At 35.5% G+C, this 12,497-nt stretch overlaps 1 protein-coding gene across 1 annotated transcript; it reads left to right on the top strand.

The window, feature by feature from the left end:
• Positions 1–961: 961 nt before the first annotated feature.
• LOC110735000 (condensin-2 complex subunit H2-like) lies at positions 962–11,949 on the top strand. The gene is made up of 11 exons (XM_021915121.1): positions 962–1,742; positions 1,855–1,954; positions 6,153–6,256; positions 6,343–6,482; positions 6,566–7,013; positions 7,113–7,282; positions 7,358–7,528; positions 7,677–7,775; positions 10,723–10,824; positions 10,913–11,068; positions 11,173–11,949. The coding sequence occupies exons 1-11, from the start codon at positions 1,544–1,546 to the stop codon at positions 11,548–11,550; spliced, it is 2,067 nt and encodes a 688-aa protein (XP_021770813.1). The 5' UTR covers positions 962–1,543; the 3' UTR covers positions 11,551–11,949.
• The last annotated feature ends 548 nt before the right edge of the window (positions 11,950–12,497 follow it).

Genomic DNA, 12,497 nt, shown 5'->3' with positions numbered 1-12,497 from the left:
CTAATGCATACACAAATACACACATAATACCCTAATGTATTACAAAATTTCTGATTTCCAAAAAAAAAAATTATTTCAAATAATTAAACATAAAAAATAAAAAACAAATATATTACACATACACTAATACACACATAATACCCTAATTGTATTACACATTTAAAAAAAAAAACAATTACACATTAACACAAACAATTTTCACATACTACATCAATTAAGGCATAAAAAAATGTTTAAACATCAAACATAAAAAAATTAAACATTAACACAAAAAATAAATCTGATTTTATAAAAAATATATATACTAGATTTATAAAAAAAAAACACATACAGTTAATAAATATTTTAAAAAAAAAATCAAACACATTAACAAAAAAAAATTAGACATAAAACTAAATTTCTGATTTTCCAAAAACAAAAAAAAAAAAAATTAAGGCAGGTGGGGCGCCTGGCCAGGACGCCTACCCACTGGCGGTGGCGCCAGATCCGGCAGCCATAGCCAGTGGGCAGGCGCCTGAACTGGACGCTCACCCATAGGCACAGGTGCCAGCTCTGGCCGCCACAGCCTATGGCCTGGCGTCTGGTTTGGACGCCTCTCCGGTGGCTGGGCTTCCAAGCCAGACGCCACGCCACCGGCGTTGGCTGCCGGAGCTGGCGCGCCACCTTCGCCCTTTTTTTTTAAAAAAAAAAATTATTTAAATAATTACCTTGCCACCAGGTCGCCGCCTTTCCTCCGCCGCCGCCGTCGCCACTTCTTTCCCTTGCCGCCTCGACATTGTCGTAATTAATTTTTTTTAGAGAGGTAGATTTTCTGATTTTTTTTTAGAGAGATGTAGAGTGTTTTTTTTAAAAAAGAAAAGGGCAATAAAGTCACTTCAATACATATTTGTGGGCTTTATGTGGAGATTTGCGGGCGATGTTTAGCGATTCACTAAAAATGGTAAACCCAAAAATAAAAAAGGAGAAAGGGAATGACAAAAGTAGCAAAACAAACGCTTACAAAGGGAATCATTCCCATTCCCTTTCCCTATTACAGCGAACCAAACGGCCCCTTACTTCTTGATTTTAAATGGTAAGAACTACCGCAATGGATTGGAGGGATCTAATCTTAATTTACCGGATCCAAAATTTAAAGATCCAAATTTTATAGAGTAAACAAATTCAATATTTTTTTTTTTAACAAATTTGCTACTTATATATCGACTTTTCATGAGCAGGCGGGAAAAACGGTCATCTAAAATTTTGAACGCCTTTCTCTATCCTATCCAACTCCCCCACACAGCTCCAATCGTCCATCTTCCAAGAACAACCAAAATCCCCAAATTTCTTATCTCAATTTCAATTTTCCTTCACTTTCTTCCATTACCCACATTCAATTCAATAGAACTACAACGAATCGCGACAAAAGTACCAAACCCTAATTCAATTTTAGGGTTTTTTTCCATCTCAATTTCCCCCAAATTCAAATCTTTTATTAGGGTTTCAGTAGAAACTTCAGTCATGTTTTCACAATAATGGAGAATGCGATTCTATTAGACGAATTATGGAAAGCGAGAGTCAAGACCCGAATAGTGGAAGTGCTGGAAATTTCAATGTCATTCATACTGTTCAAGCGCATAGAGACCTTGAATCTAATTGGGCCGTCGATCTTGCAAAAAACCTTGAAGATTATCTTTTGAAGATTTGTTCTGGTGAAATATCTGGAGGAGATGATGCCCATTTCTCCGTTAATTTTGCTGAAGGTTTGAGTTGATTTTTGCTAAGTTTTTTGCTTTTTGAAGAATTTAATGGGGTTTGATTTTTCTTTGTGTTTTGAATTAACAATTTTGTTACTTTTTTGTGGGTAAATTGTAGCTGCTTTGTTGCTTCAAGGTTCGATACAAGTGTATAGTCGTAAAGTTGAGTACCTTTACAACTTGGTATTGCATGCTTTGGAGTTTGTTTCTCAAACAAGGTTTGTTTTTGGATGCACCCGTCTTATTCTTTTGTTTGATTTTCATACAACTTGCTCGTCTGCTTATTTTCGTATAAACTGTGGCCCGAAGATTTTTTTTTTTTTTATTTTATACCGGTAACCTGGTAATGTTATGGAGTATGTTGCAACTTGGGATGTTTTTTTTTTGGTTGCTCAACTCTGCACCACACCCTGAATACCGCGAAGGCATCAGTTGCCATCACCAATGGTGATAAGCAGATGGAAGGAAGAGAGAAATACTCCCTCTGTCTGGACATAAAATTCATGTATGCTGTTTTAAGATGCCAGAAAATTTGTCAAGTTTGATAATATTTGACAGATTTTGGTTTAATTCCCAAACATAATCTGTATATATGAAGTGCTGGAGAGAGGATGGGAAGAGGACACAAGTTATGTGTGAATACTTTAATGAAATCACAATACAACCCTAATTATGTGGGGTTGGAACAACGTTACACTTAATTCCAAACTTAGGGAGTATTAATATGGTTGTGACTTTAAATTAGTGTTTTACTGTTGGACTTTCTAATACTTATTAATGGTGTGTTAAAATTACTAGAAAAGTGGTTTTCTTTAAATAAAATTGAAATGTCTTGAATGGCGATATTGTGGCTGAATAATGGAAATTGGCATATAAAACACATTGCTCTATTGTTTGCAATTTGCCTAGTTTTGAGATGAGAAATTGAGAAGTTTTAGACAAGAGAAACTTATATGTTGAACTTGTTACTGTTAATTGGAGCCAAAAGAGTTTTATTAAGATCTTATATGTTAAATATTAGGATTTTTTTGTTAAAAACTACCTAATACAACTCAAATTTTGTGAGAAATTACCTAATTAAGAAAATGTTGTAAGAAACTACCTATTAAAATAAAAATGTCGTAAAAAACTACCTATTAAAATAAAAATGTAGAAAAAAGACGCTAGGTTTTGGAAAAAAGAGTAAAGAAGAACAATAACTTGAACTTAAGGGGATTCTTGATTAGATAACAAATTCCATTTTTCTATTGGATTCAGTATGGCTAAAAGAGCTTCCTATGGTATACTATTCAATTCGTGAATCGTGACGGCAAATTGATTTGATATCTCAGATATTTTTATTTTTCTGATATTAATCTGATTCAATATCATCAACAAATAAAATTTGGATCATCTCTTATGAGATTAAATCCCGAGTTAATGGTACGTAGAAAAACGATAAGATTATGGAAGTAAATATTCTTGCATTTATTGCTATTCCACTATTCATTCTAGTTCCTATTGCCTTTTAACTTATTATCTATGTAAAAACGGTTAGTTAGAATGATTAATTTGAATGAATCTTGATTTCGTAGTTCTTAGACGGATTCTAAGATAAGATAAACTTATATTTCGAACTCATTATTGTTAATAGGAGCCAAAAGAGTTCAAAAGAGTTTTATTAAGATCTTATATGTTGAATATTAGGATTTTTTTGTCAAAAAGTACTTGTTACAACTCAAATTTTGTGAGAAACTACCTAATAAAGAAAATGTGGTAGTAACTACCTATTAAAATAAAAATATTGTAAAAGACTACCCTTCGTCGGATTTCCATCATTGACTAATTTCTTAGGCATTTACCACCCACATGATTTTAAATTAACCAAATTCTCACCTTTTTTTTCCCCAATTCGGTGCCCAACATCCCAATTTCATCCTTATATCCCTCAATTTCTCCTTCCTTTGCTTCCCTTGCATCATTTTTCCCTTCCCCTGCTTCCATTTGACAATATGCAACTTGCATTTCTTAATTAGGCAAATTTTGTGGGCTGAAATTGCTACAATTAATGTCGTGGGTTGTTGCGCTATTGTTGTTGGTGTAGCGTGATTGGAATGATGGTTGGTGTGGCTGCTGCTTGCGGCTTGATGGGGGAGCACGGAATGATGGCTCCTTGTGATATTGATGTGGCTGCTATTTGTTGGTGTGTTGGTGGCTGGGTATTGAGGTGAGGCAAGAGATATGGGCAGCGAGGTATGATGAGGAAGGGTGTGCGCTGGTGTTATTGTTAGTGGCGCCAGGAGGTAGAGACGGAGTGTGGTGGTGCGGTGATGGTGTGTGAAAGTGCGACAAGGAAACGTGAAGGAGGGCTTGTGTTAGTTTTAGGGATACGTGAGCGTGGATTTGGGGGTGTTTTGAGGTGGGTTGGGGTGTTGTGGTGGTGGGTCAAAATGGTGCGGTGGTGATGAAGGTGGCATTGCTGGTGGGGCATGGAAAATAAAAAGGAAAATAAGCTTTCAACAGGTCACATGACCGGCTCGTGGGTGGTCGGTGAAATTAGTCAATTGTGGAAGTCCGGTGAACAATAGTCTTTTACAACATTTTTATTTTAATAGGTGGTTTCTTACAACATTTTTTATTAGGTAGTTTCTTGCAAAATCTAAGTTGTATTAGGTAATTTTTGACAAAAAATCCTAAATATCATCTAATTTGAAGTGATTGTCTTGAATTATTTTCCTTATTGGCATCTTTAAATCTTTCTTACTACGTCTTCTTTTATGATTACAACATCCTATTCAACAATTTTTCTTCTCGTTTGTTTAATTGGTCATACTATGAGATCATGTTTATAGTTTGGTAATTCACAATTCCCACTGCTAGGTGCAATGCTACCTTACTATGAAGATGTCAAGATGAGTTTTGCATTGGTTTAAAATACCCCTTTGTATGTGTTTAGTCTTTTGAAAGTATATCACCTCATATGCATAGTTGACAATTTGAACTATATCAATGTGCTTGATGCAAGGATGTAGGACTAATATTATGTCTCTTGAAAGCTTAGGCTTGATGTTTTGAGATTCGTTCATGCCATTTTATTTGTGAAATCGGGTGAAGCTTGAATAAATTTCAAGGGTTATATAGAACACCTGCGTGAATGGAATTTGTTATTTCATATTGTATTATTGGGGTTGTTTAAACTGTTATGCTATGTGTGATTAGAGGGTATCCTTTCATACGTGACCGTGCTCCTTTTTTGAATTCATTCATATTCCTTTGGAATCTGTTTGTTTGCACATGTTCACAAGTCTTCCATGTTATTTGTAAATTTGAAAATGATAGTGTAATGCTGTAGCTAATTTTACTTTACCGAAATTTCAAAGATTTTGTCTCATGAATAAAAATTAATTTTCCTATGTTTTCAAGGAGTTTCACTATGAAAAGATAGCCATTAAAGTTTTAAAGATGAGTATATATTAGTAAACAAATGACTGCTTAAAACTTAAATGTTTGCTAGTGCAAACAACTGTAAGCTAGTTGAAGATTTTTGGTCTAAGATGCAACACCATTGGAAGAAAGAAGAGTTCATTGTTCATATTAGATTTTAGGTGATGAGATCCATGAGTAACTTGATATGTACAGCTCAAAAAGGGCGCATGCACTGTTTTGGAATTACAATAGTAGTAAATCCTTGGAAACGTGCAAAACACCAACCATATATGATTAGGCTTTGTTCTGCTCAATGTTTCTTTTGGCTGAATTTTGTTGTTATTGTCAAATTTTTCTCCTTTTTTTACTTCTATATTTTGGTTACTAAGCTTCACTTAATTTTGATGAAAAGTATTTTATTAAGTTAAGGAGACTGGAGCCTACCTTATATTTTGAGTACAATTTTTTAGTAAAATGTTGAAAACTTGCATATTATCAAGATTATTTCACTTGTAATAAAATGTAAGTAGAAGCTTGGATAACTTTGAATCCATGATGAAACTCAATGGCCTAGTCTAGGTGGCCTTGGCCAAGTTTTGCCTTAGATTTACCCTGGATATTTCATGGACTTTATGGTTACTTCCTTTGTTTATATAGTTGTACCATATTGGCTTTTAATACTATCCACATACCAAGTACTTCACTTTGACGAGGTTATTAATAAATAGATAAAATCATAGTCATATAAGATATTATTAGATTTGTCCTAACTTATAGTTTCAAGATATCATCTTTTTATAAGTTTAACTAATAGACAATTAACGACATTAAGGGTCAAAGTTAATGCATTGGTAGATGTGCAAAATTAAAATGGAGCAACTAAAAAATGTAAAGGAAGAATTATTTTATATTTTCTTTTTTCTAATTTTCTTCGGTTTTTAAAGGTTGAGATAGCCTATCGGGTGAGTAAAAAATTTTAAAGGGTGCTAACGACTTTCTATACATATATAGATCACAAGAAAATGTGGGAAGCACCTCAGATCAGCCTGAAGCAAGTTCATCCCATGCAGTTCATGACGAGGAAGATCAGTTTTGGGTCTCAGATGATATTCCTGGTATTCAGACAGTTTCTGCTACCTATTCTTTGTTTTTTGTCAGGTTTGTAACTTTTGTTGTTGTCTTAACCCTGATTCTATGGCAGTGGATGCGAAAAATTGCCTGGATAATGTGACCAGCAAAAACACCTCTTTGGACCACTTTGTAAAGCCACCTGCTAACTTAGTTGTACTTGAAGGTGATTGTTTAGATTCTACTGATGATGGTGAACTGGAATCATACCTGGTAACATTTTGTCTTTTATAATATCATAGAGGATAATATACTTTGATTTTACACTAATAACTCTTGTTCATATATGGTTGCAGTTGGCCACCAACAATCTCTATTGTGATTTTATCCTCTTAGACCCATGTGATGCAGTGGCAGTAGATAAGTTTCTGAAGGATGATAAAACTGGTGAAAGACAGCATAGTAGCCACAGAGAGAGCTCATTGATCTCAAAAGCTCATAAAAGTTTCCTGTCTCCTGCCAGATACACTGGAGGGACAGCCCGCAAGTCTTCTTCCAAGAAAGGGTTGGATAATTTTGGTCAGGCTTTGCCTCTTGGCGAGACCAGCAGAAATTTAAACGAAGATTTTGAGCATGGTCCTTCTAATAATGGTATTTCTGATCATGGTGAATATGGATTTGAATCAGATGATAATAACCCACATCACGATGATTTTGATGACTCTGATGGTGATGATGATGATCCTTGGAAGCCTTTGAATCCCCATGAACCTGGAAACTTAAAAGTGAAGCCATTCAGAAAAGGTTCTTATAATGCTTGACAATATGTTCTTATGATAGTGTTCTTGTATATATATATATATATTTTTTTTTTTAATCTAAAATTTGCTGAATATCTGACAGTTAAAACTCTCAAGAAGACAAGGATGAGGAAGAATGTCAGTGTAGCTTATCAGTTTCCCCTAGCAAAGCTGCATGGAACAGTTAGTCCCGAGCTCACAGAAATATGGGAGTTGCACTTTCGTACTTGTAAAAATCAAGAAGAATCACAACCAGTTCCATTGTTTGAAAAGGTATGTTTTATCTGTAGTGTCTGGAAATTTATTTTGCATGTTTGGGCTTGCATGACTTCTTAAATTCAAATGCAGCTGCGCCAAACACTTGTTGGAGGGCATTTGAATCCTGATACATTTTACACTCCTGAGAATGGTGAAGCAGAAGATATTTCGGATGATGGGATCCCTGATTTTGATCAAAATGATTTTGACATGCCAGATGTCAATTATATGGATGAAGGAGTTGATTTTAACACAGATAAGGTCAGGAAAGCTTGTCCTTCCTGTAATCTCTTATTATTGTTGATGTTATATAAGGAGAGGAAGAAACTTGGAGGGTTGCAACCTTTGATATCCTGCTTGTGAAACTATATACGATTTCATCTTCTTATTAGCTTATTCATGGATGCAGCATGATGATTTTGCTGATCACTATGATGCTGCCAATGCTGATGTAAATGAGGATCCAACTTCTCAACCTAGCTTGGAAGATCTATGTCGCGCTCATCTGGTAAGACCGCGCCTTTTCAAGGCGACTTATCAATTTGTGGGGCTGTATTTGTTTTTGCACCTTAAACTATCTATGTAGTATTTGTACTGCTACAAGTCTTTAGGATATCTTGATTAGTTTTTAACATCTGAATCAAGGTTCTATACATTCAGGGAATTTTGGACCTAGTGAAAGTGGGATCAGTAACCTTTGTCATTTCATTGAAACAATGCCTTTGTTGAAAGAAAAGGGTGTCAGTGAATGAAATAAGATTGTAGTATGATGAAAGAGACTTGTGAGAGAGAGGGTGGGGGGGGGGGGGGGGGGGGGGGGGGGGGGGGGGGGGGGGGGGGGGGAGGGGGAGTATATATCTTTAATTTCACTGTGTACTCGTGTTCCATACACTCTCATCTTGCAAGATGACCAAGTTAATTAAGTTAATACATTGATTGCTTTTCGACTGTTATGGTAGCAAAATAAGGAAGGAGTTGAAAAATGCACATGAAACTATGAAAGGGAGCCCATTTTAGATTGAAGAAGGTAGCAAAGGTTGGGGCAAGTGATTTTAATGCTAATTGTTTAACACAAGCAATAGGAACACTTATTGCCTCACATTTGTATTCTGAAAGGAGAGCTTTCAAAGGGAGGATTGTTATGCACAAACAATTGCATAACGAGGGGCAAGGGTGTAATTACACGTAAATGCATTCCTGAATTTAGAGTAGTATCATTGGATGATCAAATAGTACCATCGGGCTATCAAATAGTACCATTGAATATTCAGTGGTACTATGTAGGTATGTAGTGGTACTATATATGCATTCAGTGGTACTAACTACGTACAGATTTAGTATTATTAAATAACCAATGGTATTATATAAGCTTTCAGTGGTACAATTAAAAAGTGATCCCACTCACTAACTCTTTACTTCTTTCTCTCTCTTCCATGTGCTTTCCAATATTTTAGTATTTGTTATGCATTTGCAAATGTGTAACAATACTGCATTACTACTTTCTCAAAGAAATCAAACTTGTATGCAAAGAATAAAAAATGCCTCCAGACCAAATTGGACTATTCATTGCAAACCTAAAATGCGTTAATCTGAAAAATTTACCCCCTTTGTTCCTTTTTATTGGTTACGTTTTGACTTAACACATTTGCCAATGCACTTGTTTGACCATTAATATCTTTCAATGCATACTTGTAAAAATTATGACGATTGAATATTAATAAAGTACTCGTTGAGACGAATCAAACAAGACCCCACATGACTATATTATGTTTTATCTATTGGAAAGAAATAAAAAGATTATGTCATTTTATGAATAGTGCTAAAAATTAAAACGCAACTAATGATAAGGAACATAGGGAGTATTAGAAATCATGAGCCATAGTTTATATCGTGGATAGTTGATACAGACCAAGCACTAAATTAAAGCTTCACTAAGCTTAATGGCTTTAATTCTTGAGGTATTCGTTGATTTTGTTTCTCATTTGTGGGCTTAATAGGTATGAGTGTATGACAGTGGGGTGTGCAAGGCCCTGCTGGCCAAGCCTATTCCTCTGCCTTCGTGCTTGGGCCTTGTTCAGGCACATCCAAGTAGCTTCTTGCCTTATGCCCTTGTTTGGTGTTAGAACAAACATGACATACATGCCAAGTGAGTTTAATTTGTGCAAGCTGATGTTCTAAGTGAAACCTTTTAGATTGGTTATTAAGTTTATGACCTAATAATCTAATAGGAAAAGGTATACTTTGTTTTTATAGTTGTTCTACTTTGACTTTGACCATCATTTGTTGTTTATACAGAATGAAAAAAATCGTTATGTTGGATATCGTTAGATTTGCCTCAATATATTAAAATTCTATACAACTTTTTTTTTTTTTAATTATTATTTTCATAATTACGTAATTAAAGATATCAATGGTCAAAGTTGCATATTGGAATGTGCTTATAAACAACTTGGAAAATTGATGTTCTAAGAAATTAGCATAAGTAATAATGCAATCAGTAATTAATTTAGGATAAATGTGCTGGCCATACCTTCTGCTTGATCTACTTGCCATTTTTCTTGCCAGTCATGGGAACAGTCATTTCCGCAAAATTCTGGCCCTAGCATGGACATGTCCACCCGTCCTTCCCCTTGAGATTTGGGGCTGGTGTGTACCCCCACATCTGTTAGGCTTAGTTGCTTTTGTGACTCAAGACTAATTCAGTATGGTGTGTGATTTTCAGTTAGTTTAACAAGCAGCTGTAGGTTATGAATCATTTGTGGGCCTTTCTGGCCTTGCTGAGGTTGTAGGAATTGTGTGTTGGGGACAACCAAAGTAACTCTTTGTTTGGATAGCAAAGAATGAAGGAAAAGAAGAGGGAAAAAGGAGGAAGGGGAGGGGAAGAGAAAGGGAAGGAAATGGTGAGCTCCATTTTTCCTCCAATTCTCTCTAATTCTGGAGGGATTTTGCTTATTAAAGAGGGAAAATGGATCCCTCCCTCTCTTTCCCCTTCCTTCCCCCCATCCTTTACCCAAACAAGAGAAATTGTCCTCCTCCCTTTCTCTTCTCTTCTTTTCTTCCATTTCCTTCTATCCAAACAAAGTTTAAAGTAGTTAATAATTGGTGAAAATTTGGCTCCATAAGTCAAGTGCTAAGAGAATTGATTCGGTGTTAAGTCTTCATGAGCTAGAGATCAAAGGTCCATTATTAGCAGACTTGCTGCGGGGGGTGGGGTGGGGGGATTTATATTCTCACTCTTTAAGCTTAGTATGTATGACATGAAAAAGCATGTTTTTGCACACAATTCTCAGCCTCAAACTTTTGCTTTTGGAGAACTCTGTATCATCCACTGTTTCACACACAAAATTATAGAAACCAAGTAGCTCTGAACACACATAATTTTTCTGTAGATTTGTGTTTTTTCTTCCTGATCTATTGCCTATGAGAAACATCCTTATTATTATTTTTTTTCCCAGGATTCACTTCTTGCTAGCATAGCTGAAAATGAGACGCAGACTGAGTTGGCTGCTCGGGTTTCATCATGGAAGCAAAGAACAGAACATGACTTAGAAGAGGAAGTATGCCCTTTTCAACCATATATTACAACTAAATTTCAGTCAATTGCTGCTGTTTCTTTCAGTTCTAAGGTTATCCTTTTTGTTTCAGGACTCACGCCAACCATTTGACATACATGAATATGGTGAAGCAGTGTTGGACAGAATATCTCAAAGTGAAGATGAAAGTGTTGTGTCCTTCACAGATGTGGTGAAGGGACAAAAGAAACATGATATTGCACGGACTTTTTCTGCGCTTCTACAACTGGTTAGATTTTGAGTAGTGTTTGCTGTTTTTCCTGCTTTTATTATACTGTTTATACTCTTTGTAGTGTCATTTTGGGTTGAATGACTGTTTGCTTGATTTTGTAGGTAAATGACAGAAAAGTTGACCTAGATAGGAGCACTTCAACAAATGATTCGTTTTGTTACACAGCTGTGAATCCATTTCATGTCAGACTTCTTAGCCATGCCAAGGGGCCGAAGAAAATGCAATTTCAGATGTCTAAGAAGAGGCAAAAATCTCCCATCAAACGTGGATGCAACAAAGATAAAATTGACCGCTTGAGCAGACATCCCTCAACTATTAGCTCACCATCTTCCAGATCTAAATCAAGATCTATTTTAGCGCAACCAAATTGTAAATATTCTTTGAAGCTGGAGAAGGGTGGGCTGGGGTGCACTCCTGATGGGAAGCGCAGGCGAAGATCTCGGGTAACTGAGTCAGTTGACTTGAACTCAGCAAGATGACATGATATTCGAGAACATCATCTTTGTAGTGTATTCCCATACAACATTCCAGTGATGATTCATAGCTTTAGATTAGCTAATACTGACCATTTAGCGCCTTCGAGATTGTCTCTTTCGGTCATAACTTAAATCAGTATATGTAATTGTAAGTCATTAATCATTGTAACATCTTTTATCAGCAAGTGTAGCTGTATCCATTCCATGTAATATATGTATTACATTCTTAATCTTTAATAGGAAAAATTGGTTTTAATAACCCAAATTTTAGGTCATTTACTTTAATTCTTTAAATAATCTCAATTTTCAATTATTCTGGAATAATTCCAACTTCGGGGGGCATTTTTTTTTAACATGTCAAATGACCACTGACCTAATTTAAAGGTTACTCCCTCCGGGTTTTTTTTTTTTTTTTTTTTTTTTTTTTTTTTTATTAAATTCATCACTTTCCATTTATGGGTGTTTTTTTTAAATGCATCGCTTCTATATTTGGTAACTATATACTATATTTTTTCATTTCTCTTACTCTAAATCTCACTTAAATTATTTTATTATTTCTTTTTCTCACATACGATCTCTTCCATGGTTTCCATCTTATTTTTATTATAATAAATTATTCACACAGTCAAAATATTATATAACTCTCCTAAAACTTAGCGAGGGAGTACTTTTTTTTTTTGTTAAATGCCACGTTTTGCAATATTAATTGGTCAAATATTTAAAAATAAAACATAACCAAAACCCCCTTCCTCCACTGAAAAACCACAGCCCCTCCCTTTCCCCCTACTGGAATGTCCAACCCCCTCCCCTTCATTGTCGGAAACCACAACCCCCACTCAAAACCCCCTCTCACCTTTCCCCCACCCCAAATTCCCTTGGAGCAAACCTCCCCGCCCCTGAAACGTCCTCCCTCTTTTTCCTTCCCCACCACCCTTTGTTTAATTTATTAT

Source organism: Chenopodium quinoa, unplaced genomic scaffold (assembly GCF_001683475.1).
Source record: "Chenopodium quinoa cultivar QQ74 unplaced genomic scaffold, ASM168347v1, whole genome shotgun sequence".
NCBI lineage: Eukaryota > Viridiplantae > Streptophyta > Magnoliopsida > Caryophyllales > Amaranthaceae > Chenopodium > Chenopodium quinoa.
The sequence above is the reverse complement of the archived record's forward strand: the minus strand, read 5'-3'. Positions and strand labels throughout refer to the sequence as shown.